This window comes from Anabrus simplex, chromosome 1 (genome assembly GCF_040414725.1).
Source record: "Anabrus simplex isolate iqAnaSimp1 chromosome 1, ASM4041472v1, whole genome shotgun sequence".
Lineage (NCBI taxonomy): Eukaryota > Metazoa > Arthropoda > Insecta > Orthoptera > Tettigoniidae > Anabrus > Anabrus simplex.
Window position 1 is genome coordinate 1,673,656,268 of NC_090265.1, and position 22,955 is coordinate 1,673,679,222.

General features: G+C 38.0%; 1 protein-coding gene across 1 annotated transcript in view; it reads right to left on the reverse strand.

The window, feature by feature from the left end:
* Window positions 1-8,054: 8,054 nt before the first annotated feature.
* Window positions 8,055-22,955, reverse strand: part of Fkbp39 (FK506-binding protein 39kD) — a 234,199-nt gene continuing 219,298 nt past the window's right edge. Inside the window, exon 9 of the mRNA XM_067138391.2 lies at window positions 8,055-8,653. Within this exon, the coding sequence (XP_066994492.2) occupies window positions 8,572-8,653 (82 nt within the window). The 3' untranslated portion in view covers window positions 8,055-8,571. The remainder of the gene's footprint in view (window positions 8,654-22,955) is intronic.

A 22,955-nucleotide genomic window follows, 5' to 3' on the forward strand; every position in this document is an offset into this window, starting at 1 on the left:
ATACGGTGTTCAATAAAGCCTTAGATGCGGGAGAATTCGCAATGTAGCGCGTGTTGAAAATTGAAATGTGTAAGAAAATAAATGTAAGTTTTGAAGCATAGAGAACATTCTATTAATGAGTGGAAGTTTAACAACGCTTACCCCTAATGTTGACAGAGAGGTGACAAGTCTTGTTGGTTGTTTGAGATGATCTGGCAGTTATTATTCTACTGCTACGTGAATTGTAGGGGGTGTGGCGTGAATCGGTGACTTGGGAGTGGCTACTATTGCATTATGGAAATTGCTGACGTGTTTATAATTAAATATTTTCATGAAATTATTTGTATCTATGTTGAAGACTGAGTAATTTAGGGATTTGTTCAATTAATGGGCTGTTTGAGTCAAGAATATCGTTTAGATTACTATTAATGTTATAATGCTGGTCTAGAAAAATGTGTTTTCAAACTCGGTCATCAGTTTACTTTTGTTGACGTGTTTTATAATATGAAGGTCTTGTTCAATCGTGGTAAAGTTATGGCCGGTATCCTTCATATGATTGCTCATGGCGGAATATTTTCTATGTTTTGAAGCATTGTAATGTTCCAAGTATCTAGTTTTGAAACTGCGTCCGGTTTGTACTATGTACGTAGAGTTACATTAGGTGCATTTGAGTCTATATATTCCGGAATTCGAAAATTTATTGTGTATTGAATTTACGGTATTGGAGTTAAAAAATATATTACGATTCGTGTTACGAGTTTTATATGCGATTTTGACGTCGTATTTCTTTAGCAGATTGGTTATACGGTATATAGCTGGGTCAGTAAAGGTAAAAGCAGCAAAATTAGTTTTTTCGGGAGTTAATTTTGAAGCGGCTTTTAGTTTGATTTTACCTATAATTTTATTGACCATTTCTGGTTTGTAGCCGTTGAGTTCAGCTAGATCTTTAATGTAATCAAATTATTTCTTTCTGTTAGCATTAGACAGTGGGATTTTTAGAGCCCTGTGAAATAAACTGTAAAAAGTGGATGCAAAGAATCATTCTTTATAGTAAACGGAGCGGACGTAGGTTTCCTGTAAATTTGGAATATAAATTTATCCTTAGCCCTTGTTAAATTTAAATCCAAGAAATTCAGAGAATTATTGGATTCGTCATCTTTAGTGAATTTGATATTATTGTCCAGGTCACTGAGGTACTTTAATATATTATCACTGTCATTTTGATGTTTGACGACGGTAGTGAATGTGTCGTCTACAAATCTCAGCCACAATTGAAGACCAATGATTTTGTTAATTATCTTATTCATTTCTAGGTTGTCCATGAAAATATTGGCAAGAATACCCAAAATTGGGTCGCTCATTGCGAGGCTCTTTTGATGGTAGATTATGTCATTAAAAGTGAAAAAAGTTATTGTTTAGAACCAATTAGAGTAGACTGATGAATTCTTCTATTTCAAATTTACTTACGTTATTCTGTTTTGAAAGATTAGTTTTAATAATGTTGATAGTTTCGTTTATAGGTATATTCGAATACATATTGACAATGTCATATGAAACCATTATATGATTGTGTTGTAATTTAAATTTAGAGAGTTTTTCGCAAAAATCGATGGAATTTTTGACGCAGGTGAGGTTATTAAATTTAAAGTGTTTACTTAAGAAACTGTGTAAGATTTTAGAGACATTTTAGGTGGGGCTGTTTCGTCAGTTTATGATTGGGCATACGGGTACTTCGTTTTTATGAATTTCTGGTAAGGCTTTGGCCGTTGGTAGTTAGCGATTCATTAAAATAAGCTTGTGGCATTCGTGTTCTTGTAAAAGAAAGGACGAATTTTTCAATAATTTTTTTAAAATCTCATTGGATCCTAGGGATTGGGTCTTTATTTATTATGGTATATGTATTAGCAGAAAAGAAGTCTTCAGTTTTTTTTATGTAGTCATCTTTATTAAGCAACACGGTTGTGGAACCTTTGTCTGCTTTCGTAACGATTATATTCTTCTTAATTTTACTCTATCTCGCGCATGTGTTCTCGAGAATCGGATCGGACTTGGATCTTAGTTCATTTGCTAAAGAAGGGAGTTTCTTTTTTATTTCGTATTTGATATCATTTTGTTTATCAACGGGAAGTTTTGAAATACTGGACTCGATTTCGGCAATTGCAGTGATTAAATCGTTCATATTATGAGGATTAGGCTAATGGAATTTCAACCCTTTATTTAGGAGAGTCCGAAAAACTAACTCCAATACCGTAAATTCAATATACAATACATTTTCAAATTCCAGAATATATAGACTCAAATGTGCCCGATGTAACTTTACGTACATAGGACAAACCGGACGCAGTTTCAAAACTAGATACTTGGAACATTACAATGCTTCAAAACATAGAAAATATTCCGCCATGAGCAATCGTATGAAGGATACCGGCCATAACTTTACCACGATTGAGCAAGACCATATTATAAAACACGTCAACAAGAGTAAACTGATGACCGAGTTTGAAAACACTTTTTTAGACCAGCATTATAACATTAATAGTAATCTAAACAATGTTCTTGACACAAATAGCCCATTAATTGAACAAATCCCTAAATTACTCACAGTCTTCAACATAAATACAAATAATTTCATGAAAATATTTAATTATAAACACGTCAGTAATTTCCATAATGCAATAGTAGCCACTCCCAAGTCACTGATTCACGCCACACCCCCTCCGCCTACTCCTAATGTCCCCAATTCTCCGCCTACCTCCCCTCTCCTGACTCATTCTCCACCTTCACACACACACCCCTACAATACACGTAGCAGTAGAATAACTGCCAATCGTCTCAAACAACCAGCAAGAGTAGTCACCTCTCTGTCAACACTAGGGGTAAGCGTTTTTAAACTTCCTCTCATTAATAGAATGTTCTCTATGCTTCAAAACTTACATTTATTTTCTTACACATTTCAATTTTCAACACGCGCTACATTGCGAATTCTCCCGCCTCTAAGGCTTTATTGAACACCGTATTTGTTGAATCTACGCTAGACAGCTCGCGACTACAATCCATTACAAAGATTATTCTAGGAGACACAACACTTCTATATTGATGCTTTAAGCGCCTTTTGACCTTATTACGCAACAACTCTACTGTATTCTACATACCTGATTCTCAGTCAACAACGCTCGAAGATTTATTTTTCGACAACTTTAATTAATCCGCACTTCATTAATGTTAAACAATCTGTACAATCCAACTGTATGTCAGATCATTATGACTGTCTTGTTCTACAAATAACTAACATGTACTTTCTTAGATGAACACTAGTATTCATTCCATGTACATATAACACTATGACAAATTATTGAATTTTATTTTCATTTAAGTATCGCTTTTTTCACAAACTAGGTTTTATAACTTATCTTGTATTAAAGCATGTATTATACTTTAGTGAGAAACCCAGTCCAGGGCCCTGACTTAGCTTTAGATTAAGTATGGCTGAAGATGCTTACAAAGCCTAAGCAAAACATGTCCCATTTTAACATGTATGTAGTATTTGTATCTTAGAGATTTAAAGTATTGGAATGGTGGTTTTTAAATAAATTTGTTTGAAACTTTTACATTCTGTACTCCATACGGCTATCACAATGAGACTCATAACGTGTAATAAGGGTATGTTCTCCACGACACTCTTACCTGGTTTTCTCTTATACATCCTGTATCCTTGAATCCTGGAATCTTGTCTTTTGTAACTCTGCTACACTGATGTTCTTGTCACTCAGTACTTAAGTGTTTAAGTTTCCCAGTTTCAATCAAGGAATTTATACTTATCGTAGCTAGGTAACGTGATGTTCCTTTTATGGTTTCTGTTATTTCCAGCCGGGTCACATGAAGGTGTAGGCCCCCACAGAATTCAACGACCTACATACCCCATCAAGAGTGGGAGTGGACTGAGTTACAACCTGGGGTTCTATATTAAGTTTGTACTTCATGTTGGACACTGTTTATTACACTAGCACACCTGCCAACTTTTGAAAAGGGCTATCAGTAAAACTCACGCGTGACAAAAAAATCTGATGATTTTCGACGTTCCCCGGCTCGACGAAAATAATAATACTTCTGGGCTACAAAATACGAGGGTGAGTCAATAAATAAGTCACAAACGTGTGTGTCTTACACCATTTGAAATTACGCGCGCAAGTTTTGCCAGCAGATGGCCGCATATGTATGCTCGTCGTACACGATGGCACGTGTTGCATGACTGTACACGAGAAGAACAGCATGCAGTTGTGCGTTTTTCGTGGGCCAAAGGACTGTCCACAGAAGAAGTGCATCGCGAAATGCATCCCATCTATGGTGAAAACTGTTTCTCACATAAAGCTGTGTTCAACTGGATCCAGAAATTTAACCATGGAAGGAAAAGAATCAGAGATGGGGAGCGTCCTGATCATCCTGCGGAGGTGTCAACTGGAACATCCACCGTACAGTCCTGACTTAGCCCCCATGATTTTCACCTGTTTGGACCCCTAAAAAATCATTTGGGTGGCCGTCATTTTGATACAGATGATGCCGTAATCTATAAGGTTACACGTTGGCTGCGACAGCAACCAAAGGACATCTTTGCTGCTGGCTTTCAAGGACTTGTAAAGAGATAGGATAAGTGCCAGAGTGTAAAGGGTGAATATGTGGAAAACTGAAATAAATATCAGAAAGTTACTTTGATTATTTTTGCCTCAATTCAGTTTTTCGACTTATTTATTGACTCACCCTTGTACAAGAATTCAGGCTTTAAACAGGATACTTCAAAGAAATCATATCTACTTACATCATAGGCCAATGATTTGTAGATGAATATAACAATCAAGAAGAAATCCATGTTAAACAGCAGCAGGCATGGTAAATATTAATTTGGAGCATACATAACAGGACTTCCTTGATAAATTAAGCACATATGTGATAACTGAAAAAGGCTTTACACAATAAAACTCGTTTAACAAAACACAGGCAAGAAATAATATATTACACACTGCAAATCAAATACTAGTTCGACTTGAAAGTCATAGTTGTGGCCTTTTTAGCTTCCTGAAAAAAGTCTTGAGAAAATGTTTTTTCATAACAAGAACCAGAACTCCTGGTCTTCAAAATAGAAACAGACTCCAGGGATTCATTGGACATGGCTGATGTGAACTCTGTTCTATTTTACTTCACAAGGCTGAAATCAGGATCACATTCTGCATTGCTATGGGGTATAGTGAGAATAGACATTACTCTAGAAATTCGGTTATACTTAAGAAGTCCATCGGCTCCACGAATTCTTGATATTTGTGCCCAACTGGAATCGCTTGCAGCATCGTGATTTGCAACCAAAGTGTCATCAACCTGAACTCATTCACCACCTCATCTGTAGTTTCATTCTCTTCCTTGCAAAACATGATAGGAAACCTTTCCAAGAATAAAACAAATGGAAGAAAACTGTGCACCTAAAATTTTGTCTAACCTAGCAACTTGAGCATGCTTTAACACATCAACCTTGAGTGGAAACTTGTTGATGATGTAGTCACAGGAAGTACAAGAGTAGTTTCTCACTGATGAAAAGAAAAGGGATTTATCTGTATCCTGGAGATCATTCACTATGTTGGAAGCCTGAATGCCAATAACTAACTCACCATCACCTAAATCGTTGCGTCCACCATGTGCAATATTAATATCACACCCACATACTGTACGAAAGGCAAATTTTTCTCCCTTTCTTCATTTTAGTATGCACATAAAATCAACAGAATATGATTCTTTAAATGTCTGGAAGTACTGTTTCTTGCTGGATTTATTCACGACTAGCTGATGTACCCGTGCTTCGCTACGGGATTCTCAGAAAGACTGACTTTGTAGTTTTCCTAACTGAAATCAACATAGGTCATTACGAAAACGTGAGTATGAATGTAGCGATTAAAAGCAATGCTATCATATAAAATACTCGATCAAATAGAAAGCCGCACGTTTTATTACTTTTAACGAACAGTGCTGCGGTTAGATGGAGGTCCCAATCTAATAGTCCAAAGTTCCAGAGCTGGGATGACCAGGCCTCAGATTGCCATGAACACTCATCTGCCATTATTCTGCTAAATATGCACACTGTTAATTCCAGTCAGTGCCTCAAAAGTGGGGTTGAATAGCCCGAATGCTATGACGATCCAGTGTGTTACGTACCAGTAGTATCAAAAAATTTATAAACCAGGGGAATGGCATGCTAAAGAAGAAAGTTATCTAACTCCCCAGCTACTTCCCATCAATATTCAGGCAGGCTGTTACACTCTGTACGACTGGGCGAGTTGACCGTGTGGTTAGCGGTGCGCAGCTGTGACCTTGCATCCGAGAGATAGTGGATTCGAACCCCATTGTCGGCAGCGCTGAAGATGGTATTCCGTTGTTTCCCACTTTCAGACCAGTCAAATGCTGGGCCTGTACCTTAATTAAGGCCTAAGGCACTCCTAGCCCTTTCCTATCCCATCGTCGCCACAAAACCTATGTCGGTGCGACGTAAATCAAATAAAAAATACTCTGTACGCAGCAGTAATCCTATCTACCGGAGATGAGGGGCAACAGAAGCCACAAAGCACATCACGACAAACAATGGTCAATGTAATGTTATTGTTGATCAACGTTATGAGATTTCTATATTGTAGGCCTTCACATTTAGTTTTCTTTCGACTCTGTGATTTGTAAAATATTTTATACCGTAAACTGTAGTTTCTTATTCTCCGACTTTACATACCGATTTTCATAAAATACTGTTTACCCATTTTCTCGTTACTCGGCGCTGATATGGACTTAATAACAAAAATCCAAATTTATGAATATCTTTGTGATCATAGCCAGTACGGTAACAATGTATAAGACATGAATAATAGGAAATTTAATACTATATAACCTTAATTATGTAGCATTCATCGATTACACCTCTAATAAGAAATATTTGAGATTTAAATTTTAGGCCTTCCCCTAAACTACCATTTCGCTCAGCGTGAATAAAATAATTTACAGCCTAGACTATAGCGACTTATTTCCTGACTTTGCATACCGATTTTCATCAAGATAGGACCACTAATAACAACAATATTTGAGAATTAAATTTTAGGCCTTCCCCTAAACTACGATTTTTCGCAGCGTGAATACAATTATTGATAGCCGAAATTGTAGCAACTTATTCCCCAACTTTGCATACCCATTTTATTTAAAATACGACCACTAATAATATAAATAGTTGAGAATTCAATTTTAGGCCTTCCCCTAAAGTACCATTTCACTCAGCGCGAGTAAAATGATGTGTAGCCTAAATTGTAGAGGCTCATCCCCCAACTTCACATACCGATTTTCATTAGACCACTAATAACATAAATAGTTGAGAATTCAATTTTAGGCCTTCCCCTAAACTACCATTTCACTCAGCGTGAGTAAAATGATTTATAGCCTAGATTGTAGAGGCTCATCCCCCGACTTCACATACCGATTTCCACTAAATTCTCTTCAACCGTTTTCTCGTGATGCGTGTACATACATACAGACAGATAGACAGACAGACAGACAGACAGACAGACAGACAGAAATTACGGAAATGTAAAAAGTGCACTTTCTTGTTACTATGGACATGACCGATACAGAAATACCATTATTTTCAAATTCTGAGCAATGTACAGACAAAACTCTTATTTTATATATATAGATAATCTACAATGGGAATATAGCATATGAAAATGTCCGAGAACAAACTGAAACATCGAAAGGAACCTGGACCACTGAATGTCACATAAAATTATAACAAACACTTCATTAAAACATGTCAAACCACACAAAGTCTTAAACAATAAAATGAACACTACGCCAACCTCATGAACAAGGAATATGCACCTGGTAAAACGTGCGCGCGCGCGCGCGCACACACACACACACACACACACACGCGCGCGCGCGGAACGAATGTAATTCTTCTTCTTTATAACTTAATGGGCTTCACTAACAGTGGTATAACCAGTCACTGGAACAAATGTAATTATGTAATTATGAGTTAGGATAAAGGTAATGAAATGATCCTTTATGAATTGTTTTATTAGTTTGTACAATACATAAACAGCTTCAGGTAACTGTTTAATCCAATAGAATACAAAAACTAATAAACCTTGAATTATGCACCAAATAACTGACAAAGATGTAATAGATAGCTCGCAAAAGATTTCACAGGGTTACAATGTGCAGATCAGGAATGTCATCAAAATAAGATACAAGATCTATAAAGTAAGAACCATACATATTATATTTCCTAAAGAGCTACTCTTACGGAAGATATTTAACAGGTTGATGTGAGCAAGCCTCACTTATATTCTTTTAAAAATCATCATACAAAAATAATGTCCACTCGTAACAATCAGTCTAATCATAGGAATTACAATGAAATATTCTTGGCTTCACAGACTTCTTGAAATATGCCACTAAATAACACACATGCAAATGCAGGACATAAAACACGCAGCAAGAAGTTCATGTGAATAAGTGTCACGACAGTAAAACAGCACACTATGTTCAATTATATTGCACCAATATTCAGACACTTCAGTTAACAGCTCTCAACTCGACTTCAAACACAAGAGAACTGTTAGGTGGAATTGCTGGAGGGGAACCCTTGTTTCCATACCTAAAAGAAGAAAATGGGATAATTTTAGCATAATCATGGTGAAACATACACTGAAAACTATGTCAAAGGGAAAAGCCCCCCTCCCCAATTAATGCAATTATGTGTTCAATCAAAAACCAAACTGATTATAAACATAAAAATTCACACTATAACTCTAATAATCATCCCAACTGTTCCAATGGTTTCTTCCTATTTCATAACACAACTCTAACAAAAACAACAGAAGATATCCACTTTCTCGTAAAAACTTAAGCAGGCTTGCTTTTCATTATGTTAGGCGACGCCTTCACTAACAACATACCGTACAATCTCTAATACCACCCGCACTGGTTTTTTTTTAAAAATATCGCTTCCAAAATTGGGTGCGGGTCTTAATCCAAATGTGCGTAAATCAGGCATCACCGCTGACACGGCTTGGCAACAATGCTTTCTTAGCTCTCAGTATACGCTACTTCCGCGGTTGGCGTCAGTCTCACGCACGTTCTCGGAGCATCAACATGAATTCCACAAAGCGTTTGCGATCTTTTAGTGCAAGTGAGAAACTGAAAGTAGTTCGGAAAGCCGAAATTATTGGAAATCGTGCCACCGGTAGGAAATACATTGACGAGTCGTGTATTCACGACAGGAGAAAGAAGAAAAATGTGCCATTAACATGTAGTGGTGATCGTAGAGCTTTTCGTGGACTGAGTGTGCAGTTCTCAGAAATTTAAAAAAACAAAAAAAAAACTTTATAAATGTGTGAGAGAAAGGCAGGAATTGGGATAGGGTGTGTCTCCAAACACAATTTTTACACTATTGAGATTCTTCCACCGTTTTGATACTTCATTTTGCCTTTTGGCAATTTTTTTATTAACATGTCAACAGTACATGTTTCGTTCCTTATTTAGGAACATCCTCAGCTGTTATAGTGGCTTAGGTGAATGGTTAAAAATTTTGAACACATAGATTTACAAATACATTGATTCGCTTAAAAACTAATTACGAATTAAGATAGATGATATTAAAAACAATGTGGGGTTAGTGTGTTACTGGTATGAGAGCACATGATTACATGGTTGATTGACTTAAAACTATGTCTATTCATTAGAATAGTTGTTCAAAACATTTTTCACTTTGTTACATAAAAAGTCTGTCTGCAATTAAAATTTTTTAAAAATGTTTAACTTCATAACATTGTTCGAAGTGTTGAAAGTTTTTCTTCTTTTACTTCCAGGTAAGTTGTTGTATGTTGTGTGCTTGCTTATAGTGCTTTTGATTGAGTCTAATGTGGAAACTTAGGAGCTGATTGCTGATCTGTTAATGTGAAGGGAGCCTCGTTTCAAATTTCTGAAATGAAATAAAATACGGTAGTGGGAATTTGTTCGAAAGCATGTGTCTTCGCGTAATAATAGAATGTATAAGAAAGTTCCTTTACCTTGCTATAGCTGAATTCCGATTCTACTGTGACCCTGGAGGGACGTTTGATGCTGCTTTGGGTCTGGTGAAGTAATGGGGTGTGTATTCTGTTGTATGCTCCTCCCTACGGGGAGGTGGGGCTGCGAAGAGGGGAGGGGGCGTGTCGGTTACAGTTACGGCATCAACTTTAGGAGGGCTGGGTAGAGAGGATGTACAAAATGGCGGAAGCTCTGTCTTGTTTATCTTTCTACTATTTGTATTGTTTTTTGCCTGATGCTTCGAGACTTGATAATGTCCCTTCAAATAAAGGGTTTCTATTATCAAGAGTTTCATTGAGGTTATTGTCTAGATTACTTTTTGTTCTAAATAAATATATAGATTTTCTAAAGTATTAAGGAGAGCTCCTTTGTTTATTTTGTGTAATATAGTTAAGTCCTGCTCTATGGTTGTAAATTGATGTCCCGTTAAACTTATGTGCTGGCCCATCGTGGAATTTATTTTATGTCTTTCGGCATTGACATGTTCTTGGTATCTTACTGTAAAACTGCGCCCAGTCTGTTCGACATAACTTTTTTTACATTGACGGCACTTTAATTTATAAACCCCTGATTCAGAGTGTTTGTTTTTACCTAGGGAATTGACACTGTTGTGATTAAAAAATTTTTGCTTCGTGTTGTTGCTGGTTGAAAATGCGATCTTATAATTATGTTTTCTGAATAAATTGGTTACTGTGTATAGGTTGGGGTTGTTGAATGTGAACTTAGCGTATTTATCTTTCTTTTTTGTTTCGGGTGTTAGATTGGTTTGTAATTTTTGTTTGAATTTACCAATTATTTTGTTTATTATCTTTGGTTAAAAACCGTTACATTGGGCTTGTTTGCGAATAAAGAGCAGTTCTTTTTCTCTTTCTGTGTGTAAGGGGTATGTTAAACGCTCCGTATATGTAACTTTTTTTGCGATTCTGGGTGCAATGAGTAGTTCTTTATTGTGATGGGAGTAAAAGTAGGTTTTCTATGTATCTTGAAGACGAACTCTTCCTTTTTTCGTGTTACATTTATGTCTAAAAAATTTATTGAGTTTTCTTTTTCTAGTGTGAACTTTATTCCACCAGCAACAACACGAAGCAAAAATTTTTTAATCACAACAGTGTCAATTCCCTAGGTAAAAACAAACACTCTGAATCAGGGGTTTATAAATTAAAGTGCCGTCAATGTAAAAAAAATGTTATGTAGGACAGACTGAGCGCAGTTTTACAGTAAGATACCAAGAACATGTCAATGCCGAAAGACATAAAAAAAATTCCGCGATGGGCCAGCACATGAGTTTAACGGGACATCAATTTACAACCATAGAGCAGGACTTAACTATATTACACAAAATAAACAAAGGAGCCCTCCTTAACACTTTAGAAAATCTATATATTTATTTAGAACAAAAAAGTAATCTAGACAATAATCTCAATGAAACTCTTGATAATAGAAACCCTTTATTTGAAGGGACATTATCAAGTCTCGAAGCATTAGACAAAAAACACAATACAAATAGTAGAAGGATAAACAAGACAGAGCCTCCGCCATTTTGTACATCCCCTCTACCCAGCCCTCCTAAAGTTGATGCCGTAACTGTAACCGACACGCCCCCTCCCCTCTCCGCAGCCCCACCTCCCCGTAGGGAGGAGCATACAACAGAATACACACCCCATTACTTCACCAGACCCAAAGCAGCATCAAACGTCCCTCCAGGGTCACAGTAGAATCGGAATTCAGCTATAGCAAGGTAAAGGAACTTTCTTATACATTCTATTATTACGCGAAGACACATGCTTTCGAACAAATTCCCACTACCATATTTTATTTCATTTCAGAAATTTGAAACGAGGCTCCCTTCACATTAACAGATCAGCAATCAGCTCCAAAGTTTCCACATTAGACTCAATCAAAAGCACTATAAGCAAGCACACAACATACAACAACTTACCTGGAAGTAAAAGAAGAAAAACTTTCAACACTTCGAACAATGTTATGAAGTTAAACATTTTTAAAAATTTTTAATTGCAGACAGACTTTTTATGTAACAAAGTGAAAAATGTTTTGAACAACTATTCTAATGAATAGACATAGTTTTAAGTCAATCAACCATGTAATCATCTGCTCTCATACCAGTAACACACTAACCCCACATTGTTTTTAATATCATCTATCTTAATTCGTAATTAGTTTTTAAGCGAATCGATGTATTTGTAAATCTATGTGTTTAAAATTTTTAACCATTCACCTAAGCCGCTATAACAGCTGAGGATGTTCCTAAATAAGGAACGAAACATGTACTGTTGACATATTAATAAAAAAATTGCCAAAAGGCAAAATAAAGTATCAAAACGGTGGAAGAATCTCAATAGTGTAAACATTTAGTGATTAGATTTTGATACGGAAAATGAAGCTGATTACTTGCAATAGGGTGTGTCTACCGAAATGAGTCAGCTAAAGGTATTAGAGATCGCAAAGGAACTTTCATCGAAAGGGTTTAAGGCAAGCCGAGGATGGGTTTGTAATTTTTATAAAAGAAATGGGTTGGGCGTACGAAGATGTACCTGAATTTCACAGTGTCTTCCTGGTGCCTACGATGAGCAGTTATTGTCGTTTCAGCGTCACATGATTCGGTTGCAGAAAGAAAATGCATATTTGCTTTCCCAAACTGGCAATGCAGATCAGACGCCAGTCTACTTTGAAATGCCAGTGGACAGGACTGAATAAGGGTGCGAAAAGTGTTACCATTAGAACAGGTTGTAATGAAAAACAACGGTGTACGGTAATGCTGTGTACTCTTGCCAACGGAACCAAATTGCTGCCGCACATTGTTCGCGTGCAAAAGACGCTCACTAAAAATCTACCCGCTGGTGTTATCGTCAGATCTCAGAACTCCGGCTGGATGGACAGTTTACTTGTAGAAGACTGGGTAAAGTGTGTCTGGCAACGTCGCCCTGGTGCATTATTGGGACAAAAGAGCTTGCTTGTTCTCGACAGTTACCGCGGCCACACAACAGACGCTGTGAAGAAACATATCAAGGATGGGAAAACCGACCTAGCAGTCATTCCGGGTGGGATGATATCTATGCTACAGCCGCTGGATGTCTGCGCAAACCGTCCACTTAAAGCAGCCTTGAAACAGCTCTATACAGAATGGATGGCGGCTGATAATCACACACTGACCCCAACTGGTAGCATTCAGTGCCCGGAAGTTCAGCTGCTGTGTTCGTGGATTTTGACGGCATGGAATCGTACTTCTGGAGACCTCATATGGAAGAGCTTCAGGAAATGTAGCATTTCTAATGCTATGGATGGCAGCGGTGAGGACATTTTGTGGGAAGGTGATGGTGATGAAAGTTCTGAAGATGTTTACTTTTATTTGTATTTTCTAATCATTTGATGTGCGTTAGTAAAGATTGTAAGTAATTTTGACTTCACCTTTTTTAAAAATTTTGTTCTTTCAAAATACGGGTGCGGGTCTTATTCGGTGGCGGGTGTTATTCGAGATTATATGGTAATACTCCATTACTTTAGTAAAATCTACAAATGCCACTTGTTACAATTTCAAGGTATTCAGAAGTATTTGCATGCTCAAGAAGTTTAAGCAGGATTCAACACAATACACATGGCATACAAATATCAAATCTTTCACTGAACATACCACAGAATCTTGTGCTCTTTTCAGAGTGTATAGGCCATGCCATGTAATTTTGATCCCTAAAAGGAGCAGCCTGACTACTTATACCCCATTTCCCATTATTACCAAAAAAGAGGAACTTGGTTTTTTTCTACCTATTGGATAGCATTCTGTCTCTAATCATATAGTGTAAGGACCCTGCTTGCAGATACATTGTCTTGGAGTTATCTTCTACTGTGCCCATCTTCTCCAGCCACTTGTACCATTAAAGATCTAATGAGGGCAACTCCAAATGCACTTGTTGTGGCCAATTTTTGGTCAACCAATGTTTAAAATTTCCTTGTTTCATTTTTGTCTCTCTTACTTTGTACTTCTGACACGATAAATAATAATAATCTTGGATTTTGGCATTATGTGGCAATTTCTTACTGTGTCTTACAGGATCATTACGTACTTGTCAACATCATTAGCGGCACAATTGGGAGGGTAATTAAGGAATATTTTCCTTTTCTGTAGAATCGGAAGTCTATTCGGGTAATATTAGATGTACCAGTTTACATATTGCACGAGATTATTACTGTTATAAATAATGGAATGTTTGTTCGGGCTCAGTAAAATAGAGAGGTGATGACTGTTGGAACACCCTATAGCGGGCCTGGCTATAACTTTCATGTCTCGCTGGCACCAGAAAGAACTCGTGTACTGTGTTCTGATTTATATCAAAGAATGTGGGAATGACGCCAGAATAAAATCTTATTTCGCGTGTTCTGGCAAAAGTCAAGTGTGGGAAATATTCCACCCTCATGTAAGCTGCGAGGACTGCTCGTTAAAATTCTGCACATGATTGGTTCCTTTGCTTTGGAAGGGTGGCACGTGCAAACCAGGATGTGTGTGTGTTGACTTCATATTCTAAGATGCAAAGCTAGCATCGGGAATTCAGATCTTCGTTCTCAGTAAGAGCCGATGTGGTTCGTTCGTGCTGTCGCTCTGAGGGTAGTCCGGCCTGATGGGAATAACGTATATTTTTCGTTATGTCTAAAATTAAATTGTTTCTCTTGCAGGGAAGTGTCTGGGGCAGTCTCGCATCTCCTATGATTTAATTTAATTTAATAAGCTCTTTTCAGCGCTATGATACGCAGTTAATTTGCGAGAAAGCAACTTTACCATGTGAATCGTAATATAAAGTAATGTCATCGTATTTTTCTTTGTTGCCTGTCTTGGCAGAATGGGACTAGCTCACCGCAATAAGGGAATCTTCAATTCCAAAATAGGTTTATTGGATATGCTGCCACCTCACAGCATGCACGGTCATATTTTTGGATTCCCCTCAACGTTTGTTAGCTCACTTATGTTTCCTAAATTACTATCGATTAACATTAGTTCTAAAATGGTAAATTCCTTTCACATCACTTTTAAACCTGACATTTATTTGGTGCATGGAACATCATCCGGGTTCTCACAAACGCAAGTTCCTGTCTGCACTTCCACAGCGAACACACTCATATAAGAATTTTGTATATCGTGTATATTTTCACAGTAGATCTAATTTCCAGTGACAACTGCTCGCTTATGTCTTTGGGCTATCTCCTATTTGACTATGTCAAATAGCAAGTTGATTAAACGAGTGCAAGTCAAATATAAACAACCTTTTGTTGTACCTATTTTATATATAAAAAATACGAACATTTTACGTTGGTCTTACTTTTGGACGTAAGTCCCCAACCTATCTATACACTTTTGCCACTAGATAAGCAATTTTTGAAGAAGGTAGCCAGGCATGTCTGAAGCCAAATGCGCACAAACTGTTTCACCACATCGTTGGTTGTGAAGCGCCCGCCACCAAGAGCACCCTTCAGTAGCCCAAACATGTGGAAGTCATGGTGACAAGTCTTGGACTATAGGGTAAATGTGGCAGGACAGTCCAGTGCATTTGTGTGGAGGTTTGCTACGCCTTTTTGACCTGTACGCAATAAGAACCTGGTGAAGAAGATAGCAATAGTAGGCCGCAGTAATGGTCCAATGTTAGAGGAAATCAACCAGCAGTAGTTCACTGCGGTTCCAGACGACCGTGACCAAGACCTTATTTAAAGATAACAGCGTCTTGGCTTTCACCAGTGGCTTCACACCGCCCTTCCACCACTCTACAGGGCCCTCTTTGACGTGGAAGCGTAATGGTGAACCCAGGTCTTATCACAAGTGACGATTTGTCTCAAAAAGTTTTCACCTTCCACCTCGTGCCTTGTCAAAAGCAACAAAGTGAAGTAAACCAATATTAGGATCGAGTTGCAAACCATCAAGTACAGTCAAATGCAAGACATCCATACTCTTTTCTTCAATGAAGGGTCAAATTTCACTACAACACCAGTTTTCTTCATATGTACATCACTCAGAATCTTTTAAACAAGACACTACAATAAAACGGGAATAAGTTTTTCTTTTCCACAGTAGATCTGAGATTGCATGTTAACATATGGACTAAATATTTAAAAATATTTGGATATGTTATTACTAGCGCCCGAATTTTCCAGTGGCATAAACATTCACTTTAGGTTTCTTGTATTCTTAAAATAGGTTATTTTAGGTTTTGCCTCCAGAATCAATACAGGCAGCAATAAATTTCCGTTTTCGTAGTTCTGTAAAATTTATTCATGTACTTATTTCACACAACTTTACATTGTCATATTCATGAAAACACAGAATACACTTCACTGTTTCCTTTGTAAGTTATTTTTTGGCACTGCAGTAAATAAATCTAATGAACTCTATATATGTTTTACATCCCTTGGCAACACGAGAAGCCTTCCCCTGATCTACGAAAGGGTTTTCAGAGTTGCAATATAAGCAGGTAGACAGATTATGCGCATTTCATTACAGCTATTTCCTTCTGACATTCCTTTCTCCTTACAGTAGCCTCCCAACGTTTGCTTAAACAAGTGCGTTCAATCTATTAACTTGCTGGTCGTCTATTGCAATGTTTTACCAGATTAAACTGTCCGACTCGTTGGCTGAACGGTCAGCGTACTGGCCTTAGGTTCAGAGGGTCCCGGGTTCGATTCCTGGTCGGGTTGGGGATTTTAACCTTAATTGGTTAATTCCAATGGCATGGGGGCTGGGTGTATGTGTTGTCTTCATCATCATTTCATCCTCATCACGACGCGCAGGTCACCTACGGGTGTCAAATAGAAAGACCTGCACCTGGCGAGTCGAACCCTTCCTGGGATATCCCGGCACTAAAAGCCATACAACATTTCATTTCATTTTACCAGATTAAACTGCAAAAATGCCTAAAGATAATTAAACAGTTGATATCAGGCAATAGTGACTATACAAGTGACGGTGATGTAGTATACTGTCAAGTATGCAACTAGAGTGTAAAATGCGATACAAAATTTCAAACTGAACAGCATTCGAAAACAGCTTCACGTCTCAGATCAAAAGAGCAGAGTAAGAATACGCAACAGTTACTTTTAACCAACGTGGAAACACAGTGTGAAGTTAGTACATTTTTTGCTGATATTTGTAAAGCTTTTGTATGCAGCAACATTCCACTGTATAAATTGAATAATCCACACCTATGCTCGTTTCTTGAAAAGTATTGTGTTAATCAAAGAATACCAGATGAATCTAACCTTAGGAAATAGGAAGAACTATTTACTTTCACTGCACGTTTCTGTCGTGGATTCAATACGATCAGAAATAGGAGGGAACTGTGTCTGGATATCGGTAGATGAAATAACAGATTCGTGTGGTTGATACATTTCGAACTTCATAGTGGGTAAATTATGTCTGGAAGCACCTGGCAAACCTCATTTACTTTCGTGCGAAGTGCTAGGAAAAACCAACCACGCTACAGTTGCAAGACTTGTTAATGATTCCCTGCGACTTCTGTGGCCTAGAGAATCTGAGAGTGATTGTTACAAAGTGCGCCCTTTAGTCACAGATGCAGCTTTGTGTATGTTGAAAGTTGATCAATCTCTTCGAGTATTTTTTCCAAATCTCATCCATGTCACACGTTTGGCCCATGGATTGCATCATATTGCAGAAGAGATACGTACCCTCTTTCCATCTGCCAAAAAAAGTAATTTCAAGTGGGAAAAAACTGTTGTATAAAACCCATCTGCCTCAGGTTTCTCTTCCGCCGGAAACTGTTCACACAAGATGGGGAACTTGGTTATCCACAGTATTGTTCTACCAGGAGAACTTTAATCAAGTGAAAAATGTCGTTAAAAGTATTGACGATAGTAATACTGCATGTGTTCGTGAAGCAAAATGCGCACTTCAATCTGAAACTGTATATAATGTTAGTTTCATCCATGTGCATTAGGTATTCGTCGCTTTCAAAGGTGATTAAGGGCCTAGAAACTTGTGGTACACCGCTACACAAATCCCTTCAGTTAATTCAGCACACCATTAGTTCTTTAAACTGTGTCCCTGGTGAAACTGGAGAAAAAGTTAAAAGGAAACTCACTGCGGTGTTGGACTCAAACCAAGGACTGAAGAAGATTCAATCCATAAGCAAATACATTAGTGGAATCAGGCAGTCTTTACCAGAAAAATGTGCCTAGCAGCCAGTGACAGTGTACAAGTATTGCCCACTTACGTCTGTCGACGAAGAACGATCATTTTCAGCTTATAAATTAATTCTGTCCGACAACAGAAAGTCACTGACTCCTGAAAATATTGAAAAACTCTTGATAAGCTACTGCTATGCATCATTTTACAAGGAATGATCCATGTGTGTCAGTTTAACACTGAGTTAAAATTAAATAATACTTTTGGTAAGTGTATTTTGTTTTATTTTTAGTGCATATGAATCCGGGCCCGTCTAATCACAATCAAATTGGAAAGAGAAAAAGTATCATTAACACTTCCGAAATTACGGTTATTCGTGACCTTGAGCTCACCTGACAGCGCTTGCTTTACAAGTTGGTACAAGTGCGATATGATACAAAGTTTTTAAATGTAACTTGCGCAAATAAAACAACTGCAGTTTTTATAACATTTAAACACAAAAACGTGTAATTTCTAGTCTTACATCAGGACCAAAACAACAATAGGCAATCCCAAAACCTCCTATGGCTTTATGTAGTCCTACTGTATGTAAGATGCAACATCTGTTCTGGTCTCATAATCGTATTACAGGTAATGAAAATCATGTTTGGTCCGTATTAAAAGTATCACATAATGTATATAAGAAAATATTATTTTGCCACCTATTCAATGCAATACAGAATGTTAACATACGAGTTAAAACATTGTTAAAATATAATGAGACATGTTTCGCCTCTTCTTACGAGGCATCTCCCGTCAATATCAAAACCTTATTTTTTACCAGGTACCTGGTTAAAGGATTATTCTAAAATATGTTGGACGATGATGTGTGTGGGATAAAATTTACAGTTCATCACACAAATGTTTTTGAAATAATTAAAACTCTAATACAATGATATATTTGTACGTAGTTCACTTAATGAAGTGGACGTCATTTGATTGTAACACAATTGATGGCTTGAAGCCGTAGTCTATGCTTGATATAGAAGGAAATTGACAAGCTAATACATAGTAGAAAGAATATAAAATAGGTTCAATGTTAAATATAAAATGGGAAGGAAAAGCATTCCAATTGTTGGGCCAATGTCGTTATTTGACGGCGAGATTGTGTTGACTTGCAGTTCAACAGAGACTTGTAGTTGGCCTAATGTGTTGCGAGTCAACCACGTGAGTTTGCTGAAATGATACTAGGCTGTCACTCGCTACATTGATGTGATTTTGACGCAAAGAGGGTGATAATATTCATTGTCTCAAATTATCATCATCTCATCTAGGTATTCTGTCTTATGGCAGGTCTTGTCATAGGATGAACCTCTTCCACTGTTGCCTGTCCTGCGCCAAATTAGACTTTTTGTAATTAAGTTGATATCTTAGAAGAGAGAGTAGTTGTTTTCTTCTTCCGAATGACAAAAGTTGTAACGATTGTGAAAATTATGTTGTTGAAGAATATTGTAGAGGGTTTGATGGTTAAATTGGAGCTGTTGGATTGTGTTACGATTCTTGTTAGTGGTTGGTTCTTTGGTGTTGTTGGACTGTTGATTTATTTTGTGAAATATTATTGGTGTCGCCTATTGCTGAAGCAGCTCATGGGGTGGGCGCTGTAAGCGGGCAGGCTGGCAGGCAATGAGCTTATGCCTTTCAACCACAGTGACGTTGTGGCTGCGTTACAGGTTAGGCGAAGTTCTACCTGTCACTCTCGATCATTGCTGCGATACCAGAGCTGGAAATTGAGGCAGAAAATAACGAAAGAAAGTGGGCAGAAATCCACGTCATTTTCAGGCAGAAAATAACGAAAGAAAGTGGGCAGAAATCCACGTCATTTTCAATCTACGCTGTAAGAAATTAGTAATATATATTCATTGCAGTTTATATATTTTGACTGGACAGAGTAAAGATTTAGGAGGTAGCAGGTAGGAACCCTCTTCAGAGGTAGCCTTGCCCAGGGATTGGCGCCCTTGCCTATGTGAGTCACAGAGCACACTGACCCGGGTTGTAGCATCTGGTAAGGATCCCAGCTCAGCGTTACGAGTGAAGCCCTCAACGGAATCTACAGCGGAGAAGATTGACTTCTAAATGGTGGAGGGAATAATATGAGAACGCTTGGCATCAGCAGCGTCTGTTTACCATGTCGGGGGCGGCTGCAAAGGCGTCTGTTCCCCATGTAAGGGGCGGCCTAAATCATTGCAGGCAGTGGCTCTAAAATGCCTTTGGGAGTGGCGACCCTATTGTAATCCAATATAAATGGTCCGTTATTGGACATTATAAATTTTCCAGCTAACTCATTCCTGTTTGCCAGCGTTTCGCCTCCGTGTGCTAGGCCGGGCTCATCAGTTGGTACCTAGCAAGGCCCCACACCGCTGGCTCCGCAGAAGCCTGTGACTGGGGAAGACATGTCCATGCGCGTACCGCCATGTTGCGGGCGCTCCTCAGTTTGACGCAGAGATCGTATGGAATTCATACTTTAACTTACATTTCGCACACATGAAAACATTCGCCTTATAAAATTAATGACAGCCTACACCGACTACCGTGTACACACGCAATACATATACATAATATAAAGACTGTGGTAATATTAAAATATACTTCTGTATAAAAACTGAAAAATCTACACAAATCCTTTGCTAAAAGATTAGCAGACTGATTAATAAGACTGAAAAATACACTACTACAAAAATACACTAGCGGTACTTCGAAAATGATCATGTCGCTCACTTTAATATAAGGGTCATGTTAGTAACTGATGTGTTTGAACATTGTACGTATGGCAAGAAGGCCAGACTCAAAGGACGAGAATCACGTGGCAATCTGTCTCTTGAGAAACCTAGGATCAACAATTATTTAGCTTTATTGTAAATATGAAGACATGTTCAAAAAGCGGTCTACAGCTTAAGTATGATTACATATCGTGAGATAAAAATTACCTATCTCTCAGCAGACTGGAGAACACATAAACTAAATATCTGCAAACTCCTGTACCGATAACAATAATCTTCAATATCAACAAAAAAGGAAACCTGAGAAATGAAATCTTTCTATGAAAGGTAAATAGCTTATGATTCCTCTCAGATAAGTCATTACAGCAATATTATTTTTGCCAGTGACTTTACGTCCCACCGACACAGATAGATCTCACGGCGACGATGGGATAGGAAAGGCCTTGGAGTTGGAAGGAAGCGGCCGTGGCCTTAAGGTACAACTCCAGCATTTGCCTGGTGTGAAAATGGGAAACTACGGAAAACCATCTTCAGGCCATGGATTTTCGGGCCTGTTGTGCCATGGGGTTTGGTTTGGTTTGGTTATGAAATAACGTAATTGGATGAGTAGTTAAATTATTATGTTTGTGTGATTTGGATTTATCTCCCGGATGTAAGCTCACAGCCGCGCGCCCCTAACCGCTCGGCCAAACAGCAAATTTTACTCAATTATCTGAACAGATTGTTTAGAAAGTACATGACTGCAGAAATCTTTCTAAAATAATCAGATACATGTTTTATCATTTTCTGAATACGAAATGCCGGATCTGCGGTGTAGGGGTAGCGTGTCTACTTCTTACCCGGAGGCTCCGGGGTCAATCCCCGGCCAGGTCAGAGATTTATACATGGATCTGAGTGCTGGTTCGAGGTCCACTCAGCGTACGTGATTACAATTGCGGAGCTATCTGACGGTGAGATAACGGCCGAGAGGATTCGCCGTGCTGACCACATGACGCCTCGTGATCTGCAGGCCTTCAAGCTGAGCAGCGGTCGCTTGGTAGGCCATGGATTTTCGGGCCTGTTGTGCCATGGGGTTTGGTTTGGTTTGGTTATGAAATAACGTAATTGGATGAGTAGTTAAATTATTATGTTTGTGTGATTTGGATTTAGGTAAATGCTGCCTGACATTCGTTACACTGGTGCTAGTCTTCTATTGTGTATTTCTTAAAATGAAATTAATGTCTAGGGTTAGTTTGAGTTTCTCTGCGAGGTTTAGGCTTAAGTTTTATTTTTTTACAATTTGCTTTACCTCGCACCGGCACAGATAGGTCTTACGGCGACGATGGGATAGGAAAGGCCTAGGAATGGGAAGGAAGAGCCCGTGGCGTTAAGTAAGGCACAGCCCCAGCATTTGCCTGGTGTGAAAATGAAAAACCACGGGAAACCATCTTCAGGGCTGCCGACAGTGGGGTTCGAACCCACTATATCCCGGATGCAAGCTCACAGCTGCGCGGTAGTAACCGCACGGCCAACTCGCCCGGTTAGGCTTAAGTAAGAATGTTATCACTTAAGATGTAAAACCCTCCTCATAATATTATCTTCTTAAATATTACTACTTTTACAAACTCATTCTGAATTAACGATATCTGAGCACATAAAAATTGAAAGTGCGTTCTAATTTTTCTCTAATATGAGCACCATGATTTGTACCAGAAAGAAAATAAAATGAAATTGAAAGTAAAGCATTTGCAAACAAAAAAGATTAATATCATAGTGAAAAGTTAATTTGATTAGCGTTTTCTAATGCAGACTAGGATTGAAAAGATTGTAATGAGCTTTGTTTAGACTTTATGTTGTCAGATTTTTCTGGAATACCGTATTAACAATTGTATTCTTTTATTATAAAGCAAGTGGGAAAAATTGGAGAAAATAAGACACACGATAATAATAAATAATTTTTCAAATAATTGATAATTTGAAGCAATACCTTACCCTAA